Source organism: Garra rufa, chromosome 8 (assembly GCF_049309525.1).
Source record: "Garra rufa chromosome 8, GarRuf1.0, whole genome shotgun sequence".
NCBI classification, from domain to species: Eukaryota; Metazoa; Chordata; class Actinopteri; order Cypriniformes; family Cyprinidae; genus Garra; species Garra rufa.
In genome coordinates this window covers 11,037,486-11,062,546 of record NC_133368.1, presented here as the reverse complement: position 1 = coordinate 11,062,546, position 25,061 = coordinate 11,037,486, and the positions used below count along the sequence as shown (strand labels likewise).

Here is a 25,061-nt window from a genome sequence, read left to right as displayed (position 1 = left end):
GGGCTGCGAACTCTCCAGGGCCGCTACGTTTCCGGGCGGAACAGCTAGAGGATGTTCGCGGGAGATAGCCGCGCCCTGTAACACTGGCAGGGTTAGCTGACTCATCTCCTGAGGGCCACGAAGGGGTCTGAAACCCGCACCCGGAGGTACGGTGCAAACCCCCTCGCGAGGGGCTGCCCTCAACGGCCCTGAGCCACAACCGTCAGGGCCGTTTAGGCGAGGACTTCCTGGATAGGAGGACGACCCTCAGGTCGAACCTCTTCTTTTTCTTGGAAGCCCCCGACTTAGAGCGTTGCTTTCCGGGTCCTCTAGGCATAGCCGGAGGAACGCGGGCGGCATCGCTCTGTTTCTGCGCCTCTGATGTGGAGAGCTGGTACACGGCTGGGGTTTAAATCTTTCCCGTCAGGAACCCCGACACGTGTTCATTTGCTCATCAAGCCTGAAGTTTTATTAGGCGGCCTGAAGAGCAAAGACGGAGCCTTCAGAAATGATGCCTAGACCGGGGAACAGAGGCTGATAGCGTCTGTTCAACCCGCGGCGTCATCTTTACTTTCTAGTTTTTCCCAGATCTAAAACTCAATGTAGATCGGGAAGGACAGAAAGCTCCGTTTGGAAGTGCTGACTTAGTCCGCAGGAAGCAAAACGTTTGCTTTTCTGCGGCTCATATCTTATTTAGCTAATGCACAGTCAGCACAACCACCAGCTCATCATACTGAGGCGATCAGGGGGGGGCGGTTAAATACTTTTGACAACGCACTTTACATCAACCTCCTTGGAGGAAGATATGGAAAGCGTTGAAAACCTTTCCTGGAGGGAAGTAACCGCATTGCGGGCTTCCTCATCCAGAAAAAAGGTTTACCGATCCATCAGATAGGAGAGGAGATAGGGTATTTTTAAAACACCCGTCTCCAGTCCCTCTAATAGATCGAGCCGCGATCTCAGCGAGTGCAGCAACCGCTCCGCCTCGGCGGAAGCGGGGCCAGACCCGCGAGAAACGCTGGCGAAGGCTCCCTCCTCGAAGAGAGCCTTCTGTGGAGCACCCGCAGTGGAGATTTTTACGCTCACACTGTGGGCAGTCAGCCTTTTCGAGGGCTGACTGTGCGTGCTCTACACTCAAGCAGACCACACATAGACTGTGTGTATCCCCACCAACAATGAAGCATTGGCAGGAAGGAACACACTATCTATGTGGCTGCTTGTACCGCCTAGTTTCGTAACACTTCTTTCCCCCATGGTTGCATTTTAAAGGTCATACTACTCAAATAAAAGCCGTGCAAACTGGCACGAAAAAACAGCAGTATGACCGAGACAGACACAGACACAGAGCGCTCTCGCTGAATGACAAAAGCTGCCGCCGGCTTCAAACGCACGCGTTTTATACTTCCCGGTCGATGACGTCACCGCGCCTGTGACGTCACTCCCGTCATTTCATTGGTTGTTATACACAGTTCAGAGTGCGGCCCGCCAATGGCGTTCCCCATAGCGTTCCTGACGCGGCTCGAGTTCCCGGAAGGGAACTCTTTATTTTCCCTGGAAGCAATGGTCCGAAGTTTTTGCAAACACAGCTTTTCACTTCACACAACATTAATTGATGGACTGGAGTCTTGTGGAACATTTGTGGATTATTGTGATGTTTTTATCAGCTGTTTGGACTCTAATTCTTATGGCACCAAGTCACTGCAGAGATGATACATTTCTCCAAATCTGTTGTAATGATGATGGCTTATGTAATAGGTTGTAAACTCTCTGTAAAGTGTAGTTGCATAATGACATCTACCTTCATTTTTCCAGTAAGAGGCCTTCAAAGCTGTTTTGAAACTATTTGTATTGTATAAAGCGCTATATAAATAAATGTGACTTGACTTGTTACAAAAGATTTCTAAATCAAATAAATGCTGTTCATTTAAAGGGATAGTTCACGCAAAAATGAAAATTCTGTTGAAAAATGAAAATTAATTACTTACCCTCATGTCGTTCTAAACCTGTAAGACCTTTGATCATCTTCAGAACACAAATTAAGATATGTTTGATGAAATCCAAGAGCTTTCTGTCTGTGCATAGACAGAAACGCAACTGACACATTCAAGACCCAGAAAGGTAGTAAGGACATTGTTAATATAGTCTATGTGACATCAGTGGTTCAACTGTAATGTGATGAAGCTACGAGAATACTTTTTGTACGCAAAGAAAACAAAACTAACAATTATATTTAACAGTTTTTTTGTGTATTTAACAATTGTATTGCATTGCTGTCTATGCAGGGTCAGAAAGCTCTCGGATTTCATCAAAAATATCTTAATTTGTGTTCTGAAGATGAATGAAGATCTTACAGGTTTGGAACAACATGAGGGTGAGTAATTTTGATTAGAAACGAGACAAAAATGTAAGTAAGATAAGCCTTTTTTGCTGTGTAAGCAGCAAATCAAAATATTAGCATGATTTCTATGTGATTATGTGACACTGAAGACTTGAGTAATGATACTGAAAATATATCTTCCACATCACAGGAATAAATTACATTTCGTAATATTGAAATATTGAAATACAAAACACTTACTTTAAAGGGGTCATCAGGTGCAAAACTTTTACATGTTGTTTGAACATTAATGTGTGTTGGTAGTTTGTGTACACAACCACCCTACAATGATACAAATCCAAACAGTGGCATTTTTTTTAACCTTAAGTAAGTAATATCCCCTTTTTAAAATCAGGTCATTCTCAGCTTCTTGTCGTTGTAAAGAAACACATTTGATTGACATGAGCATCTTACCTTAGACCCGCCCTCACCAAGCTGAAACAGTCCCAATGCGATCACCATTGTGCGACTCAGGTGCAGAGGAAGACTCTAATTGAGCGATTGAGGTGTTCTGTTGTTGGATGTAACAATAAACAGCAGTAGTCATTTACTACCGACATCTGAGCCGCTGAAGACGCGGAAGTTTAACGTTACTTTTGTTTTTAAATGGAAAGTGCCAATCCCGATCTACATATGCATCTATGTTCGTGTGAATCATTCATCATGAATCATTTTTTATGCATCTTTGCTAATGGCCTTTCTTAATAATGTGCTTGTTGGCAAGTTTTGCCGATAAATGCGGCTAATTGCAGCTAAACGCAGCTAAAGTAAACAATCCCATTTAAAGGGCCCATGTGATAAAATGAGCTGATATTTTGCAGAGCTGATTTTGACAAGGTAAAAGGGTGTTTTTTTTTACACTACTATTGAGAATTTTTAATCAAAGTATATTGGAGACTTTTCATTAAGACCCTAAAGAATCATATGAACTTGTGGAAAATGGGCATCCGATGACCCCTTTAAATTGAAATAATATTTCACAATATTGTGACTTTAAATGTATTTTTGATTAAATAAATGAAGCCTGTGAAAGAGACTGTGAATGAATTATAAGAGGCTTCTTTAAAAAATATAGAGAAGTTTTACCAACCCCAACCTGTTGAACGGTAGTGTCAGAATTGAAGGGAGAGTTACCCAAATAGGAAAATTCTGTAATTAATTGCTCATTCTCATGTCGTTCCAAACCCGTAAAACCGTCATTCATCTTCAGAACAGAAATTACGATATTTTTAATGAAATCCGAGAGCTCTCTGACCTTCCATAATCAGTAAGGCCCAGAAGGATACCAAAAACTTTGACAAAATAGTCCATGTAACATCAGTGGTACAACTGTAATTTTATGAAGCTACGAGAATGCTTTTGTGTGCAAAAAACCCCAAAATAACGACTTTATTCAGCTATTCCTTTCCTCTGTGTGACCTTAGCTTTACCATATTCTCATAGTTGAACCACTGATGTCACATGGACTATTTTAACAATGTCCTTACTACCTTTCTGGGCCTTGCTGTCCAATCTCGGATTTCATCAAAAATCTCTTAATTTGTGTTCCGAAGTTGAACACAGGTCTTACGGGTTTGGAACAACATGAGGGTGAGTAATTAATACCAGGATTTTTCATTTTCGGGGTAAAGTATCTCTTTACGGTCTGTCAAGTATAACATAAACTTATTAAAATAAACCAATTTACTCCAGGTTTAATGCTTAGTTTAATGCTGAAATGTTTAGTAAGGCACACTTGTATATGCCACAACTACACTACAATGTATCTTACACACAGCTGGCCCCATGTGAACACATCAGCAGATATTTTGTCCCATCTTAGTGATTCTGCTTGTCCTATTCTATCCTAGGCATGGATTCAAACGAAACATCTGCAGACGGGTCAATCACAAACACTTGGAATGTGATTTTCCTTTCACTCACGCTTTCGTTTCTTGCCGTACTGACGACGGCCATGAACTGCTTGGTCATTACAGCCATCATCGTCACACGCAAGCTGCACCATCCCGCAAACTATCTCATCTGCTCACTGGCCGTGACCGACCTTTTGGTAGCTGTATTAGTCATGCCCTTCAGCATTGTCTACATTGTGATGCACACGTGGGTCATGGGTGAAGTCATGTGCAACATCTGGTTAATTGTGGACATAACCTGCTGCACGTGCTCCATTCTACACCTAGCGGCGATCGCTGTGGACCGTTACCGCGCCATTACGGACGCCGTGGAGTATTCGAGAAAGAGGACATCTCAACAGGCCGCCATCATGATCACCGTGGTGTGGCTCCTCTCAATAGTCGTCTCTCTGCCGCCAATGCTACTGAGAGGCCACCAAAAAAATGATTGCATCATTAAGCATGAAAACATCGGCTCTGCGCTTTACTCCACTTTCGGGGCTTTTTACATCCCGTTAATACTCATTCTCATTCTCTACTACAAGATCTACCGAGCAGCCAAGACTCTTTACAACAGAAGAGCCAGCTGCCTGAACAAGTCGGAAATGAATGGACACATGATTCCCAAGTGCAGCGACAGAGAGCCGACATCTCCGGACACCCTGAGTCCTCCGGAGAAATCGGTGTCTGAACCCTCCACCGAAGGTGACAGAGCACGCATCACTGTAAAAAGCCCAAAGTCTCAGTCTCGCAGACGGCAGTCTGTCAGGAAAAATCGCATCTCCAGCACACGTGAACGGAAGGCAGCCACCACTCTGGGACTCATTCTAGGGGCTTTTGTCATCTGCTGGCTGCCGTTCTTCATACATGAGGTGATTTTTAACATCTGTGAATCCTGCGGTCTCTCTCCTGAGATGATCAATTTTTTGACTTGGCTGGGCTATCTGAACTCTCTCATCAACCCGCTGATTTACACCATCTTTAATGAGGATTTTAAAAGGGCTTTTCAGAAGTTAATCAAGTGCAAGAATTATCTCTAATGTCAATGAAGGGATTGTATCATGTCATTTGAAACTATTACACTCAAAAAATACAATGCTTAAAGTTACATTTAGTCTTTTAAATTAAAGTTTTGCAGTTGAGACAAGTAGATTAAAGGGTTAGTTCACCCAAAAATAAATATTCTGTCATGAATTACTCACCTTTATGCCGTTCCAAACACAGAAGACCTTTGTTCATGTTCGGAACACAAATTAAGATATATTTGATGAAATCTGGGAGATTTCTGACCCTGCATAGACATAACATGCACACGTTTTTTAATACAAAAACACAGGGAAGCGTTGTCTTAAATAATGGGAAATTCCACGTTTAGCGAGGAAGCGTTGTTTCAAATACTTTAAAATTCTGTTTGGTGGGGAAACATTGTCTCATAAATAACAGAAAATTCTGTGTTTGATGGTGAAACGTCCTATAAAAAAAAATAGAGAATTCAGTGTTTGGTGGGGAAACATCTCATAAATAACAGAAAATTCCATGTTTGGCTGGGAAGCATTGTCTCATAAATAACAGAAAATTCCTTGTTTGGCAGGGAAGCACTGTCTCATAAATAACGGAAATTTCTGTTTTCCAGGGAAACATCTTATAAATAATGGAAAAAAATAACAGTGACAGTGAAAATGTGGAAACTCTGTGGAATGTGGAATTCTGTGTTTGGTGGGGAAACGCTTTCTCATAAATAATGGAAAATTCCGTGTTTGGTGGGGAAGCATTGTCTCAAATAACAGAAAATTCTGTGTTTGGCCAGGAAGCATTGTTTCATAAATAACTGATAATTCCTTGTTTGGCAGGTAAGCATTGTCTCTAATAATGGAAAATGCAGTGTTTGGTGGGAAACGTCTCTCAAATAATGGAAAATTCCATGTTTGGTGGGGAAGCGTCTCATAAACAATGGAAAATTCCTTGTTTGGCGGGGAAGCATCTCATAAATAATAAAAAATTCCTTGTTTGGCGGGGAAGCATCTCATAAATAATAAAAAATTCCTTGTTTGGCGGGGAAGTGTTGTCTCAAATAATGGTAAAATTCTGTGTTTTCTGGGGGAAGTGTCTCGTAAATATCGGAAAATTCCATGTTTGGTGGGGAAGCATTGTCTCAAATAACGGAAAATTCTGTGTTTGGCCGGGAAGCATTGTTCCATAACTGAAAAATCCTTGTTTGGCGGGTAAGCATTGTCTCATAAACAATGGAAAATTCCATGTTTAGCGAGGAAGCGTTGCTTTAAATATTGTCAAATTCCATGTTTGGTGGGGAAACACTGTCTCATAAATAACAGAAAATTCCGGCGTTTGGTGGGGAAAAGTCCAATTAAAAATAGAAAATTCTGGGTTTGGCGAGGAAGCGTTGTCTCAAATAATGGTAAAATGTTGTGCTTTCTGGGGAAACGTCTCATAAATAATGAAAAATTCCATGTTTTCTGGGGAAATGTCTCATAAATTACAGAAAATTCCATGTTTGGCTGGGAAGCGTTTCATAAATAACGGTTAACTCCTTGTTTAGCGGGGAAGCATTGTCTCAAATAATGGAAAATTCAGTGTTTGGTGAGGAAACATCTCATAAATAACGGTTAATTCCTTGTTTGGCAGGAAAGCGTTGTTTCTAATAATGTAAAATTCCCTGTTTAGTAGGGAAACATTGTCTTATAAATAATGGAAAATTCAGTGTTTGGCGGGGAAACGTCCCATTAAAAATGGAAAATTCCGTGTTTGGCAGGGAAGCATTGCTTCAAATACTGTAAAATTCCATGTTTGGTGGGGAAATGTCCCATAAAAATGGAAAATTCAGTGTTTGGCAGAAAAACAATGTCTCATAAAAAATGGAAAATTCAGTGTTTGGTGGGGAAACACTGTCTCATAAATAACAGAAAATTCCGGCGTTTGGTGGGGAAAAGTCCAATTAAAAATAGAAAATTCTGGGTTTGGCGAGGAAGCGTTGTCTCAAATAATGGTAAAATGTTGTGCTTTCTGGGGAAACGTCTCATAAATAATGAAAAATTCCATGTTTTCTGGGGAAACGTCTCATAAATTACAGAAAATTCCATGTTTGGCTGGGAAGCGTTTCATAAATAACGGTTAACTCCTTGTTTAGCGGGGAAGCATTGTCTCAAATAATGGAAAATTCAGTGTTTGGTGAGGAAACATCTCATATATAATGAAAAATTCCATGTTTGGTGGGTAAACATTGTCTCATAAATAACTGAAAATTCTGCATTTGGTGAGGAAACATCTCATAAATAACAGTTAATTCCTTGTTTGGCAGGAAAGCGTTGTTTCTAATAATGTAAAATTCCCTGTTTAGTAGGGAAACATTGTCTTATAAATAATGGAAAATTCAGTGTTTGGCGGGGAAACGTCCCATTAAAAATGGAAAATTCCGTGTTTGGCAGGGAAGCATTGCTTCAAATACTGTAAAATTCCATGTTTGGTGGGGAAATGTCCCATAAAAATGGAAAATTCAGTGTTTGGCAGTAAAACAATGTCTCATAAAAAATGGAAAATTCAGTGTTTGGTGGGGAAGCGTTGTCTCAAATGATTAAATTCTATGTTTAGTGGGAAAATATTGTCTCATAAATAAGGAAAATTCAGTGTTTGGTGGGGAAGCGTTGTCTCAAATGATTAAATTCTATGTTTAGTGGGAAAATATTGTCTCATAAATAAGGAAAATTCAGTGTTTGGCAGAAAAACAATGTCTCATAAATAAGGAAAATTCAGTGTTTGGTGGGGAAGCGTTGTCTCAAATGATTAAATTCTATGTTTAGTGGGAAAATATTGTCTCATAAATAAGGAAAATTCAGTGTTTGGCAGAAAAACAATGTCTCATAAAAAATGGAAAATTCAGTGTTTGGTGGGGAAGCGTTGTCTCAAATGATTAAATTCTATGTTTAGTGGGAAAATATTGTCTCATAAATAAGGAAAATTCAGTGTTTGGTGGGAAAGCGTTGTCTCAAATGATTGAAAATTCTGTGTTTGAAGGGGGAAATATTGTCTCATAAATAAGGAAAATTCTGTGTTGGCGGAGAAATTAATTACCACAATTTTTATTTTTGGGTGAATTAACCCTGTCTTAACAACAAAAGCAACAAAAAGTGTGATTGAATTTGCTGTAGTCTTGTTGTACAAACTTTTCACTTGTTATGCAACAAATCAGACCACATTCATTGTCTGAAGAATTTACTCTGCTTTTAAACAATATTAGTTTTCATCTTGTTGAACACTGGCTATTGACCAATATCAGTAAATGATAAAGGCTTGTTCACACGTTGTTCACAGGACGTTGACTATAACGATAACAATGTAGATTTAAAAGAAATCTAAAATTAAATAGCACATTCTACAACTAAAACGATAACAACACAAAGAAATTATCATTTTGGAATTACGTTTAGAATGATTTTTTTCAGGAGTGAACATTTAGGTGGTGAATGATGACAGCCAATCAGACTTTATCCTGCTCTAAAGAGCTTGAGCGTTTAAAGTGACAGTTGACAAAATTTTGGTTTGGATAATAATCTAATTATTGTTATAGTTGACGTTCTTGGTGTGAACAGACCTTTACACTTTATTTTAAGGTGTCATCGACACAGTGAATGTCCTTGATATAGGAAATGTATAATTTAATTATACAAGTATTTAGGGTTATGTGAAGGGTTTGGTATAGGGTTAGTGTCATGTAATTATGCATAATTTACTGTTATTACTACAAAAAGTACATGTAAAAAGTAGTGTAACAAAGGCACTGTAAAATAAAGTGTCACCCAGTAAACTGTACCAATAATATTTTTACAGACAAGAATAGATAGATTACAGCTCGATGAACATTTTATTTTAAAAAGGCAGATTAAAGTGATTCATGTAGGCTGGTTTCCATTCCATAATTAAAGTAGCAAAAATTTAACAAAGTAAAAAATAAACTTTTTTCGAGTGTAATATGAAATACCTGCATACCTTCAATAATTCTGAGGCAGAAAAGAAATTCTCACATTTTCACAAATTGTCTTAGATCTGTATATGCAACCAGATCAGTTAGAGCTGAACTATATTTTTGTGGGTTAACATTATAGATTTCAAACAAACCATAAAGTTTGTAAATAAAAAATAAATCAAACTATTTTTCGTAAGAGGAAGAAATTCAGGGTAACACTTTACAAAGAATTAATTCTGTAATTACTGTAATGAGCAAGATGTGTTACAGTATTCATTGATCTTTTAATTGGTTAATTAAAATACAGCTGTTTATTGTTTGTTCATGTTAGCTCAGGTCCATTAAATAATATTACCAGATACATCTTTTGTTTTAAATGCATTAGTGCATTTTGAAATTAAACTAAGGTTGATTTACAGCCCATTAACATAAATATTCATGTGAAGGGCAATGTTTAGATAATAAACATGACAAGTAATATACTGTATGTAGATGGAAATAATTGTGAACAATTAGAATGATACTTCTAGTCAAATGTTTGGACACATTGGAAGTTTCTCGTGATCTTAAAAACCCTTCCCATAATTTCATTATGGGAGTTTTGAATAGGAAGGTGTATTCCAGACATTTCACTGGTATTGTACATTACACAAACAATGGAAAAGCTTATTAGATACTTTTTGCCTGTGGGCATCTGAGGTAAATTTGCTAGGCAAATATGTTGTGCATTTGCTTATTTCTTTGGTAAGAATGTTACTGTATGTTTTATCTGATAAGATTTATGTGTTTCTCCAAGTTATAGTGAGACCAAAGATGTGAACAGAGAATACATTCATATATCATTTTTTAGAAACTGATGATCTGATAAGGGCCCATGATGTATAAAATATTTGTAATTATACTCACAATGTACATATCTGTTGTTCATGTTAATAAATGTTTTGCATAATACACAATATGTTGATTGTACTGACTATTATAACATACAATGTTTCTCTTATACACATTTTACAGTGAGGGAAGAAATTATTTGATCCCCTGCTGGTTTTGTACGTTTGCCCACTGACAAAGAAATGGTAGAAAAACGCATTTCAAAAAAGTTTGAATTGATTTGCATTTTAATAAGTGTAATAAGTATTTGACCCCTTTGCAAAACATGAGTTTTAGTACTTGGTGGCAAAACCCCTTGGCAGTCACAGAGGTCAGGCATTTCTTGTAGTTGGCCACTAGGTTTCCACACATCTCAGGAGGGATTTTGTCCCACCCCTCTTTGCAGATCCTCTCCAAGTCATTAAAGTTTCGAGGTTGATGTTTGGCAACTCGAACCTTCAGCTCCCTCCACAGATTTTCTATGGGATTAAGGCTAGGCCACTCCAGGACCTTATTGTGCTTCTTCTTGAGCCACTCCTTTGTTGCCTTGGCCGTGTGTTTTGGATCATGCTGGAATACCCATCCACGGCCCATTTTTTAATGCTTTGGCTGAGAGAAGGAGGTTCTCACCCAAGATTTGACGGTACATGGCCCGTCCATCGTCCCTTTGATGCAGTGCAGTTGTCCTGTTCCCTTAGCAGAAAAACATCCCCAAAGCATAATGTTTCCACCTCCATGTTTGACGGTGGGGATGGTGTTCTTGGGGTCATAGGCAGCATTCCTTCTCCTCCAAACACGGCGAGTTGAGTTGAAAAGAGCTCGATTTTGGTCTCATCTGACCACAACACTTTCACCCAGTTCTCCTCTGAATCAGATGTTCTTTGGCAAACTTCAGACGAGCCTGTGCATTTGCTTTCTTGAGCAGGGGAACCTTGCGGGCGCTGCAGGATTTCAGTTCTTCACGGCGTAGTGTGTTACCAATTGTTTTCTTGGTGACTATGGTCCCAGTTGCCTTGAGATCATTAACAAGATCCTCTTGTGTAGTTCTGGGCTGATTCCTCACCGTTCTCATGATCATTGAAACGAGGTGAGATCTCGTATCGAGCCCCAGACCGGGGGAGATTTTGTTTCTTCCATTTGCGAATAATCGCACCAACTGTTGTCACCTTCTCACCAAGCTGCTTGGCGATGGTATTGTAGCTCATTCCAGTCTTGTGTAGGTCTACAGACTTGTCCCTGACATCCTTGGACAGCTCTTTGGTCTTGTTCATGGTGGAGAGTTTGGAATCTGTTTGATTGATTGCTTCTGTGGACAGGTGTCTTTTATACAGGTAACAAACTAAGATTAGGAGCCCTCCCTTTAAATGAGTGCTCCTAATCTCAGTTTGTTACCTGTAAAAAAGACACCTGGGAGACAGAAATCTTGCTGATTAATATGGGATCAAATACTTATTTCACTCATAAAAATGCAAGCCAATTTATAACTTTTTTGAAATGCGTTTTTCTGGATTTTTTGTTGTTATTCTGTCTCTCACTGTTAAAACAAACCTACCGCCTCTATATGGTCATAACATCTTTCTTTTTAAAGGAGTAGTTCACTTCCAGAATAAAAATTTCTTGATAATTTACTCACCCCCATGTCATCCAAGATGTTCATGTCTTTCTTTCTTCAGTCAAAAAGAAATTAAGGTTTTTGAGGAAAACATTCAAGGATTTTTCTCCATATAGTAGACTTTAATGGGGATCAACGGGTTGAAGGTCCAAATTGCAGTTTCAGTGAAGCTTCAAAGGGCTCTACACGATCCCAACTGAGGAATAAGGGTCTTATCCAGTGTTGTTTTTGACAACCATCTTAGATTTAGTCTTAGTCTTAGTCTTTTGGACTAAAATGCTTATTAGTTTTAGTCAAATTTTAGTCACTTCTATATGTGATAGTTTTAGTCCAATTTTAGTCGACGAAAAGTCAAAAAGGTTTTAGTCTAGTTTTAGTCGACGAAAAGTCAAAAAGGTTTTAGTCTAGTTTTAATCAAAAAAGGAGGAAAAAGTAGTCTTTTAACAAATTAATGTAAGTCAGTAAGTATTTTGCTGTTGGGTAGTGTCACTTGTAAGTTCTGAAAATAGCAGATCTATAGTTCAACACAATGTGAGCTTCCGGATCGACTATTTTCACCAATAATTACAATAATGAAGGAATGTTTTAAAACATAAAAGACAAACAAGGATGGAATGCTAAAACGGCTTGCCATACTAGTATGGCAAAGAGTATTTAATGCTAAAACGGCTTGCCATAGCGGCAGATACGTTTTAGGTTTTGATTGGCATGCACAATAAGCAGAAATGTCATGCATTTTAAACATCTGACGGACCACCCACGAACATTTTCGTCTATTCTCGTCTCGTCAACGAAAACTCACACACGTCTCGTCATGTTTTAGTCATCAACGAGCCATTTTTATCTCGTCATCGTCTCATTATCGTCATGAAAAAAAGTGGCGTCAACGAAATGATTTCGTCATCGTCATCGTTGACGAAAACAACACTGGTCTTATCTAGCAAAATGATCAGTAATTTTCTAAAAAAAAAAAAAAAAAGTTTATATACTTTTTACCACAAATGTTGGTCTTGCACTAGCTCAACTTTACACATTACGTAATCACGTTGGAAAGATGCATGACATAGGCAGAAGTACTGAACAAGTGTTTATAAAGCGAGCATGCAAATAAAATGCAAACGCCCTTTACAAAAAAAAAAGGTAAAACAATGAATTTTTAAGTTGGAGGAGAAAATGAGTTTTTTGACCCTAACTTATCTTTTTGTACTGGAGTACACAGATGAAGAACATATATACTGGTTAAAAAGTATATACATTCTTTTTTTCTCAATCGTTTCGCTAGATAAGACCCTTATTCCTCGGCTGGAATTATGTAAAGCCCTTTAAAGCTGCACTGAAACTGCAATTTGGACCTTCAACCTGTTGGCTCCCATTGAAGTCCACTATATTGAGGAATATCCTGAAATGTTTTCCTCAAAAACCTTAATTTCTTTTCGACTGAAGAAAGAAAGAGATGAACATCCTGGATGACATGGGCGTGAGTAAATTATCAAGAAATTTTTATTCTGGAAGTGAACTTATTCTTTACGAGTCACTTCATCTCATACTGTAATAATTCCATTAAACATAATCCAATGAATGCAATGTATTCATATACAGATCATATTCATAAATATACATATTCAGACTCTACATCACTGTTTATACGTCACACTAAATGACTTCAATTCTCTGTGCAGAGCTGCAAGTCACAATCATTTTAGAGAATTTAATTTTGATGCTTCATTTCAATTGGCAGGTTCATTAAACTGATTCAGTGTTTAGTTTGAGCCATCATTAAAAAAAGTATTCCCAGAAGGCTCCATATTAAATTTGACACCCAAATTTACATCCTAATTGTGTTTGCGCTTGTTAAACACCAGCTGATTTTGATGGTGTATTAATATGTCTAAAAAGAAATTCAAAGCGTATCTAACTGCTTCATCAAAACGGTATTTTGATCTGTTACTAACTACATGAAATATGGAGCAGCACTGAGCACAATTGCTTTCAAATAGTGCTCCAGTTCATCATTAAAATTGCTCTCGTCATTGTACGACAAACTCTGTTTATCTCAAGCTACTCCAGTGTTGATTTGCTCTTGCGTTTAGAACCAGTGTCTTGGGTTTTCAGCAAAGCTTGCAGCCTTTTTCCGTATTTTGCAGCATCCATTTTCTTCGTATTTTAACAAGAGGCCAGTTCCTGCTGATGAAAAGCAGCCCCTCAGCAAGAAGCTGCCATCACCATACTTCACAATGAACTATGTGCTTTCTGAGGTGTAGGAAGTGTCAGATTTGCACGTAGGACTTTGAATTTGGGATTAACAAGCTCCATCTAAGTCACATCAGACCGTACTATCTTTTCCCACACTGCAGCTAGGTCACTATTAATGTTTGTTCCACATGGTTCTGTCAGAGTAATGGCTTTTTTTTTGTGCTGCCCTCCCTCATAGGCCAGTGTTATTCAAAGCTCTTAATGTGGTCAGGCTGTTTTGATGTTGTGTTCGCTTCCTGATAACTCCTCATAATAATACTGCCCGCTGGGACATGCAGACATTTGGATATTGTTTTGGATCCTACTTTGTTCTAAAAATAACTCTTTTATTAAACGTTTTATTATAGGAATGCTCTTCATTTTCATATTTTCCTATCTGAATAATGAGCCTTTGTCTGTGTGGTTTTTACACAGGAACATGGTAGTTATTTTAATTATTCACAGGAGAGGCAAGTGTAAGGCAGCTGTGTCCTCATTAGGGCCATTTATTTTTTATATGTGAGCTGTTGTAACACTGGAGTTGAATATTTTAACACTTCAAGGTTTTTGGAAAAAAAAGTTCTCCAATAAAACAACAATATTTTGGGTTTTAGGGCTCAGAAATAAAATCAAAGAGAGCTACAGGTTTTGTAATCGTGTACCTTGATGGGACTGGAAAATGAATGTCTTACTCAATTTTTTTTTAAATATATTTTTTTAAAGCATGAAGCTTAAAGGAATAATTCACTTAAAAATGAAAATTTGCTGAAAATGTACTCATCCTCAGGCTATCCAAGATGTAGATGAGTTTGTTTCTTCATCAGAACAGGTTTGAAGAAATTTTGCATTACATCACTTGCTCACCAATGGATCCACTGCCGTGAATGGGTGCCGTCAGAATGAGAGTCTAAACAGCTGATAAAAATATCACAATAATCCACAAATAATCCACACCACTCCAGTCTATCTTGTGAAGAGAAAAGCTTGTTTGTAAGAAACAAATCTATCATTAAGGCATTTAAACTTCAAACTAGGGGTGTGCGATATTGACAAAAAGTGATATCTCTATATTTTTTTGGATAATAATAATTCATATTTTATAGAGCGTGTTTTTGTGCTGGTATTTGGGTAGTTTTACCCCCAAAGGCCGAGACAAAAAATATCTATTGTTCTCTAATCCATTTTGAATGCTTTAAAAAGTCTCGAAATGCAGACATTCTTCTTATTTGGATATTCAAAGCGCACAGCGAACGTGATTACGTCATTACATTTCCTCAACATTGATTTGTCAGATGAAACCAATGCATTTAATTCCTTAGCCAAACAGGAACAATGGTTGACTCTTAGTCCCACCCCTAAAAAGGTAAGCACTGCTCTTTGCAGTTAGACTTTTCTCCAGGACGTTCATCCTTCTGGGATCAGTCCCCCCCCCGCCCCCCCCTGCTTTTGAGGGTCAAGAGTATCAGTACAAGGTTCTCCCATTTGGCCTGTCCCTTTCTCCCCGCGTCTTCACGAAGGTCGCGGAGGCTGCCCTGTCCCCTCTTTGGCAGACAGGCTTTCGCATTCTCAACTATCTCAACGACTGGCTTCTCATAGCTCACTCGCGAGATCTGTTGTGGGAACAGAGGGACCTGGCGCTTCAGCACCTCAGCCAGCTGGGCCTTCAGGTCAACCGGGAAAAGAGCAAACTCTCACCAGTGCAGAGGATCTCTTTTCTCGGTGTGGAGCTGGACTCGGTCAATATGACAGCCCGCCTCACAAACGAGCACACGCAGTCAGTGCTGAAGTGTCTGGAATTATTCAGACACAAGACAGCGGTTCCCCTCTAAACATTTCAGAGGCTCCTGGGGCATATGGCAGCTGCAACCACGGTCACGCCGTTGGGCTTGCTTCATATGAGACCGTTTCAGCGCTGGTTACACGACCGAGTCCCAAAACGGGTATGGCACCATGGCACACTCTGGATTGGCGTTTCCCCGCAGTGTCGCCGCCTATTCAGCCCGTGGTCAGACCCTGCCTTCCTACGGGCCAGAGTGCCCCTGGGACAGGTGTCCAGGCATGTCGTGGTTTACACGGATGCCTCCGCCACGGGTTGGGGTGCTGTGTGCAACGGGCAAGCAGCATCGGGCTCCTGGACAGGACCTCGACTGCAGTGGCATATCAATTGCCTCGAGTTGTTGGCTGTGCTTCTGGCCCTTCGTCGCTTCCGACCGACGTTGCGTCAGAGGCACGTGCTTGTTCGCACCGACAGCACTGGGACCATGGCTTACATCAATCGCCAAGGCGGTCTCCGCTCCCGTCGCATGTCACAACTCGCCCGCCGTCTGCTCCTCTGGAGTCAAACGTGGCTGAAATCGCTACGTGCCATTTACAAACCAGGGGAACTCAACCGTGCAACCGATCAGCTCTCACGGGAGACCACCCACCCTGGAGAGTGGTGACTCCACCCCGAGACAGTCCAGCTGATTTGGAGCCATTTCGGCGAGGCCCAGATAGATCTGTTTGCCTCCCCCGAATCCTCCCACTGCCAGCTGTTTTACTCCCTCACCGAGGGAAGGATGCTATGGCACACAGCTGGCCTCCGGGGCCCAAGTATGCCTTTCCCCCAGTGAGCCTCCTTGCACAGACCCTGTGCAAGATCAGGGAGGACGAGGAGCAGGTTTTGCTGGTTGCGCCACACTGGCCCACCAGGACCTGGTTCCCAGAACTCATTTCCCTCGTGGCAGCCCCTCCCTGGAAGATCCCCTTGAGGAAAGACCTTCTTTCTCAGGGGATGGGCACAATTTGGCACCCGCGTCCCGACCTGTGGAACCTGCACGTCTGGCTCCTGGACGGGACGCGTCAGACCTCGCCGGCCTTCCCCAGGCCGTGGTAAATACTAGGGGTGGGACGATACAGGTAACTCACGATTCAATTCTGTGGCGATATGTGGCCCATGCACGATATCGATAATATCGCGATTCACGATATCTACGATATTCAATATATTGGAAGAAATTTCATCAACGATATATCACGATATATGTGACTGAAAAAGAAAAAAATACCCATAATAAGGAAATCTTATGCATTTATTAATGCCAACATTTCCAACACTGTGCAAAGAAATATGCATTTGCATAATAACTCACTGCCTCCTGGTCTTAAATGTAAACACTGTACAGCTAGACAGATAAAAGTGCCTGAACATTAAAAAACAACATGAACATTAACTAACATGTGTAAACCATGATACTGAAACGTCAGTAGTAAGTTACTGTAAAGTGCTTTATGTTAACCTGGACAGTGGTCTCATCAATGCATATTCTTCTTGAGGAACACTAACGCCTGTTTCACACATACTCCGTCTGCAGTCCGTGTGCGTTACGTATGCGATGCAGAAGCAGCACGGACTCGTTTTGCTTTCACACAGGACACGTTTGCAGTCCGTTCCTGATCCGCGGCTGTTTACCACAAACACACCATTTATCCGTTATTTTGATTTCAAATACAAACGTGCTTTTTCAGCATTGTGATACTCTTTTATCACAGTACACTAATACAATTCTAGATATATTCACGTTTAAACTCAACGTATAATAAACAACGTATTATTCAATGCACTTGCACAGCTACCGCGTGCAGTGTGAACGCTCTAATCCGTTAACATGGGTGCGGAAAAAAATACTCAACGCATAAGCACTGCAGACGGAGTATGTGTGAAACAGGCGTAACTGATCAGCATGCTCAACTAGCGGGTGCGTCTTTGATTTGTTTTTCGTTATCTTCCGCCATTCTTCTCACTTCTCTTTTTTGCTTCTTCTCTGATGTTGTAAGATAACTTGTGTTCTTCACTGGCCGCTGCTTCCGCCACTTTACGCCTATTTACTCGAACAGCGCCCCCCGCAAACAGAATGGTAGATATTGGGTAGTGACAGTGACACTGACGACGGGTAAATTAATCATTTGTGTTGTAATAAAATATCGATATTGGCCGTTAGTGTATCGATTATTTATTGCGACAGAGAGCACAACAATATATTGCAATATCGATTTTTTTTCCCACCCCTAGTAAATACTATCACTCAGTCCCGAGCACCCTCTACGAGGCAGGCTTACGCACTGAGGTGGGGTCTGTTTGTTGACTGGTGTTCCTCCCTTCGGCTCTCAAAGCGTACGTTGCTGCCATCGCAGCGTATCACGATGCAGTGGATGGAACATCCCTGGGTAAGCACCAACTCATCATGAGGTTCCTGAGAGGTGCGAGAAGGATTAATTCTCCCAGACCGCACCTCGCACCCTCCTGGGATCTCTCCGTCACTCTTCAGGGCCTACGGGATGCCCCATTTGAGCCACTCGCGTCAGTTGAGCTAAAATTTCTGTCACTTAAGACAGCGCTCCTGACTGCGTTGGCCTCCATCAAGAGGGTAGGGGACCTACAAGCCTTCTCTGTCAACGAATCGTGCCTTGAGTTCGGGCCCGGCGATTCTCACGTCATCCTGAGACCCCGGCCCGGGTATGTGCCCAAGGTTCCCACCACGCCTTTCCGCGATCAGGTGGTGAACCTGCAAGCTCTGCCCCCTGAGGAGGCAGACCCAGCTTCCGCGCTGAGTTGTCCAGTCCGTGCTTTACGCCTTTACGTAGACCATACTCAGCACTTCAGACGCACCCAGCAGCTCTTTGTCTGCTTCGGAGGTCAGCAGAAAGGGAATGCTGTCTCCAAACAGAGGTTGGCTCATTGGGTGGTAGAAGCCATCTCCCTGTCATACTTATACCAGGGAGAGCCATGCCCCTTAGGTGTTCGGGCCCACTCCACACGGAGTGTTGCCTCTTCCTATGCGTTGGCTCATGGCGCCTCACTAGCGGATATCTGCAGAGTTGCCGGCTGTGCGACACCTAATACCTTCGCCAGGTTTTACAACCTCCGCGTAGAGGCCGTATCCTCCCGTGTCTTAACTTAAAGACTTCAGGTGAGCGGGAGGACGGCTGGTGTCGGCTTGCTGCGCCATTCCCACGAGGATCCGTGCGCTATTCTCCCTGACTGTGATCCTGCCTGGGTCTCCTTCGCCCCGCAGGTTGTGGCTATATTTTCAATATTTCCAGTGGAGACGACCGCTGTTTCCCTCGTATATCCCTAAAGTTTATGTATATATTGAATTTACTTTTATTTCCACATGTAAAGATTTCATGTGCTCCGACCCCCAAACCCATGCTTCAGTACATCTGGCATCCCTGTGGGGCCCCCAATATTGGCCCCCAGGGGGTTGGGAAGGTTACATTACAAGATCCATCTGCTGGCACGTCCGCCTGTCGGCACGTGGGTTTGTGCGTAACGCGGCATCACGGTCGTGGCCTGTTCCATAGGGTCTGTTCCCATATGTAACGTCGTAGTGAAACCACTGTATATACCCGTATGTACGGGACATGGCTTGGCATGCAAATACCACTCGCCAATGTTCATTGGCCTTTTGAATAAGGCTCAGAGATGATTGGTCTCTCAGGCGATTCCCATATGTAACGTCTCCGTTCCCTCTTTCAGGGAACGAGGGTTACCTACGTAACCTAGACGTTATCCAAACTTAACCAGGATTTCCGGGGCAAGAATCTTGACATCATTCGTTGTTGGGAAGCATTATTACGGATTATTTAATAATCCAATATTACAGATTATTATTTGTTTCTTACAAACATGCATCTTTGAGCTTCACAAGATTAACTGATGGACTAGAATGGTGTGAATTACTTGTGGATTATTGTAATGTTTTTACCAACTGTTTGGACTTTCATTCTGACGGCACCCATTCACTGCAGAGGATCCAATCTTTTCTGATGAAGAAAAAAACTCATTCACATCTTATTTTCTTTTTCTTTTTTTTTTTGGTGAAATATTCCTTTACACATATTTTACAAAAACAATGATATTGTACAAATTATGTAAGGGATAATCAACGGTTTGCCGTGCATTAAAGGATTTTAAATGCACGACGTGGAGGCTAATAACCGCCCGACGCGAAGTGCATTTTAAATCCTTTAATGCACGGCAAGCCGTTGATTATCCCGCTTATTCCATGGTCATTTGCTAAGTTATAAACAAGTTAAAACTAGTACTGCTCTTTGCAGCTCAATATTTGACTGAATAGGTAAAAAAGACGGTTATTTTCGTCAGTTATGACACGCCGCTCTAGCATTCTGCCTGCTTCAAATCAGACACAGACATGAAATAGTGCGGTAAGATCACATTTATTTGAATGAATTCTAGCATTTGTTTCAGTAAATTATCCATCGACCGAGAGAGAGGTAGAGATGACAGTTGTGTGTGTGTGTGTGTGTGCGTACCTGTCTGCATTGCTGTGCGTCTGCGCGTCTCTCTCTACAAACAACGAATTCATTCAAAAACCGCAGTTTTACCACCTCGTTGCTGAGGAATATAATGTAGCGATCTAGTATCTAGGATATTTTAACAATAAGAATTGCGGGGAAGTGCTGACAAGAAGTTTATGTATGTGCGCAGCACAATGCGATCTCCGATCTCTCTCTGTCTCTCTGCGTTTGTGTGCATCAATTAAAGCAGCGCATTAATATAGAACGGTGATTAAACTGACTTGGAACTACCTGTGCATTAAACGGTTTTACTGCACACCTGCCAGCCAATCAGAATCCAGTATCCAGACATTCCATGGAATAATATGAATTAGGCACCAGTTTGCCAAAACATAACATAGTCATGAATTGTCATCGGTGTTGGCACAACACTCAACAGGCGTTACTAAGAATCTCTGCAGCAGTTCACAGAAAAGACCTTGGTGCTTCGGTAACAAAAGACAGAGAACTGCATGACAACAAGCTGCTGATTCTCTATCTCACCTCGGCATTCATTATATATCAGCATTAACCTTTATATATTTGAACTTTTGTCCAAATTGTTGAAAATCAGCTGACATTAGTGACCTTAACAATAACCGCCTAGTCAAAATGAACTTACTTTGCAAAAATGTTTTCATGAAGCCAGTTCACTTTAAATGCACATGGAAATGCAAAGACCAAGAACATAAGACCATCTCTTTTTTTTTTTACCAAACAAAATTTGCTGATGGAGGTCTAATAAAGTATTAGTAGCAAAAATGACATAAAACTTTGAGATAGATGTACTCTAGCCTTCTCTCTCTCTTTATGACACACAATGCATTTCCTACCCAAATACGGCTGAGCCTATTAAATTTCACCAGGGGAATTCTTGTTGAATGCAGATAAAAGGAAATGTTTTTCTATAAGACCCATAATTGTTGTGCACGTCTGCACCTGTGCCTCAGGTCCATCCACAATGAACTCAATGACAACGTTAGGCTCTTTGCATTTGGATGAATGACATTTTGAATGAAAAGACAAAAAGTAAGACTAAGACAAATAAACTGTTTTTGAATATCACTGTAAAAACACTGTACTTTCCCAAGTAAATGCACATTACTTGTAACATCCAAGTCCTACGTGGTTCTTTAAAGGCTTAATTTGTCTATAATGAATCGCTGAGACTTGCTCATTTGACAACAACAGGCATTTAAATCTTCTGGTTTTATGTATCATAGCTGCGTGCAATGTGGCAAAGCAAACTAATCAGCTAGGGTTATTATGTCGTGCCATTGGACGCATATCGTGAAAAACAACAGTGCTGTGGTTGGTGGGTTGAAAAATAAGCCAATCTCACAGTCATGAGCTCAAATCATGCCCAAAGCAACAGTGCTGCAAAAAGCCTCTCAACAGCCTGCAAAAGTCTTATATTATTCGAACCTAAGACTGTAAGAGTATCTAACTACTGAGTGTGTCTAACAGTGATGGCTAACCAGTATTTAATATATGGTGGCAAATCTAAGACCACATTGAGAATCAGAGAATTTAAACACAAAATTGAGTTTTAGGATATTTATTTTACCAAAATAAGAGGGATCATACAAAATGCATGTTATTTTTTATTTAGTACTGACCTGAATTATATATTTCACATAATAGACATTTACATGTAGTCCACAACAGAAAATAATAGTCGAGTTTATAAAAATAACCCTGTTCAAAAGTTTTGAACCCTTAATTCTTAATACTGTTTTGTTGCCTGAATGATCCACAGCTGTGTTTTTTTGTTTAGTGATAGTTGTTCATGAGTCCCTTGTCTGTCATAAACAACTCTGAACCACTGTTCTTGTCACTCATAGTGTCCACAGATGAAGACAACAACGAAGGTATATCAAAAAGTCTCTTTTAATGAAATTCAACAATAGAGCCAACGAATTGTAAAGGCCGGCAGCCATATCACCCTGTAGCCCAAGTTTGGTTGCCCACTGAAGCTAAGCAGGGTTGAGCCTGGTCAGTACCTGGATGGGAGACCTCCTGGGAAAACTAGGTTGCTGCTGGAAGAGGTACTAGTGAGGCCAGCAGGGGGTGCTCACCCTGTGGTCTGTGTGGGTCCTAGCACCCCCAGTATAGTGACAGGGACACTATACTTCCAAAAAGCACCGTCCTTCGGATGAGATGTTAAACCGAGGTCCTGACTCTCTGTGGTCATTAAAAAATCCCAGGATGTCTTTCGAAAAGAGTAGAGGTGTGACCTCGGCATCCTGGCCAAATTTGCCCATTGGCCTCTGGCCATCATGGCCTCCGAATCATCCCCATATTCTAATTGGCTTCATCAATCTGTCTCCTCTCCACCAGTAAGCTGGTGTGTGGTGGGCGTTCTGGCGCACTAATAGTTGCATATGAGTCCCTCAGTTGTCCTCAGTGTGAAAAGATGGATCTCAAAATCGTACAGTCATTGTTCAAATACACAAAAATGCTGAAAAACCAAATAATTTGTAGGACCTGAAGGATTTTTCTGAAGAACAGCAGGCAGTTTAACTCATGAACAACTATAACTACAAAAAAAAAAAAAGCTGTGGATCATTCAGTTAACAACACAGTATTAAGAATCAAGTGAATGTAAACTTTTGAACAGGGTCATTTTTATAAATTCAACTATTTTCTCTTGTGAAATCTCTTATTCAGGTCAGTACTAAAAAAAAAAATAACATGCATTTTGTATGATCTCTACTATTTTGGCAAAATAGTTAACATTTGGCAGATTCTGCAAGGTGTATGTAAACTTTTGACCTCAACCTCTTTCTCTCTCTCTCTGTAGATATATTGCACAACAAAATTAAGAAATGTTTTTGTAAGACTGATTACAAAATATTTTCAAAAATAACTAACAGTACAGACAGTCAGATGTTTTGGCTTTATCTCATCTTCATTAGCTAATCTCAATTCCGGAAAACATGACAAGGTTTTACACAAACTTGTATGCCGCTGTCACGAGAGACAAACCGAAAAACCAAAACACTTTCAGTTTCCATTTTTACTCAGATTGTTATCATAAATGGAAATAAAGAGGTTAAAAACGGTTGCATAGTTTTCAATGATCATTATTAGACCTATGATATACATATATAAGCATGCATTGTTTTAGTGAAAGTGAACATAAAGCAACAGTGCCTCCCTCTGAATATCACACACACTGCAACAGGTCAGTGATTTTCAACAGGTTTTGCTTCAGAAACCCAAAACGTACATTGGACATCAAGGGATGACCTGATATTATTCACTGTACAAAGCAAACAAACAAAACTGAATTAATATTACATTGAACCGCATAGGCAAAACAATATGCAAACATTAGTTTTGAATGTTATTTGGTTTCTAAATTACTTCAATGTCAATGGTTTCATGCTCTCAGCAGTCAATAATTGAATGCATAAAATATGCGTCTGGCATATATTGCATCTGTCTAATTTGGTTGCTTCTACAAAGTCACAGATGAATTTGCTGCCAAATACAGCTTCATTGGACCTACAGCCTTTCCTCTAAACACGATTCCACTTATTTTCTGCAGTACATCAGAACAAAACTGCCATTTCATTTCAACAAAAATAAGAGCACGTATTTTATTCCTTTGTTGTAGTTTATTTTTAAAAGACAGTGCAGTATTGCTCTAGATCATATAAATCATCTCCATGCACAAGAATCAGTCCAATCTTGACATTTAGTTCAGGTTCATTGCATTGATATTCTTCCTTCCAGTGAAAGGGAAAAAGATGAGGTAACTCCGGGACCTTCTCATGGGTGAGCTATGATTCAGCAATCTCTCTGCTTGCAGATGAAAGTTTCAAATGAACTGATTTCCTGAAGCAATGGGATGTGCGGTCAAGTGGAGTAAGATGACTATATCAATCTCATGCAGAGGTGAAAAGGCACTGGCTGAAACAGGAGGTACTAAACCTCATTTTACTCGTGCATTTTATCCCATAGCGTCAGCCCTTGCAATACTATTCTATAGTATCACATGCATTACTATTAAATCACATGCCTAAAGTAAAATCAACATCTATTAAAACCATTTTCTCAAAAAAAAAAAAAGGCTTCTGAGTTCAGGAGGATTTTCTCTGCCTAAAGCAAGACAGATGCCAAATCCATTTCAGAAAGGATCTCATTTTCTATAAAAATATTATGGGAATTCTTGTTAACCCTTGATCAAATCAGGCACCGAGCAGCTTCATACGAAACAGGCCGTGTTTATGAGAAACCAGTTATGAGATTCCATCAGCCCTGTCGCTTTTCAATAATTGATCAAATAACACATCATGCATTACGAAAAGTATTGGATGCTACTGGCTGGTGTCATTCTGATGAACTGAAATGCGTGCCTGCTGGCTTCCCTGCTGAAGACATCCATCATTCTGACAGACTGAGAGTCAACAGTTCAACAAACAGCATGAAAGATTCACAAACTAATCTGTGTTGCAAAATCTTCCGTGTCCTACACATTCCACTTCAGATCTCTTTGAGAGAGAAAAAACACGTCTAGACATAAAACCGTAAACAGCACTCAATGTACAGCAAATAAAAAATATTAGTGAATCATTTTAATCTAATCCTCATACAAAGCTATTATATAGCTATTTTAAGACTTAGAATATAGCTTATAAGTACATTAAGACAAAATTTTGTTTTCTTGGTGAACTATTCTTTAAAGGATTAGTTCACTTTCAGAATAAAAATGTCCTGATAATTTACTCACCCCCATGCCATCCAAGATGTTCATGTCTTTCTTTCTTTAGTTGA

The 25,061-nt window shown here is 40.2% G+C and overlaps 1 protein-coding gene across 1 annotated transcript; it reads left to right on the top strand.

Annotated features, from left to right (window-relative positions):
• The first annotated feature begins 4,208 nt into the window (after positions 1-4,208).
• htr1fa (5-hydroxytryptamine (serotonin) receptor 1Fa) lies at positions 4,209-5,288 on the top strand. Its single transcript, XM_073845007.1, has one exon. It carries the CDS (start codon positions 4,209-4,211, stop codon positions 5,286-5,288), a length of 1,080 nt encoding a protein of 359 aa, XP_073701108.1.
• Positions 5,289-25,061: the final 19,773 nt, after the last annotated feature.

Bases quoted from the DNA above. Each gene is read 5' to 3' on its own strand.
- htr1fa (XM_073845007.1), top strand. From the start codon at position 4,209: ATGGATTCAAACGAAACATCTGCAGACGGGTCAATCACAAACACTTGG.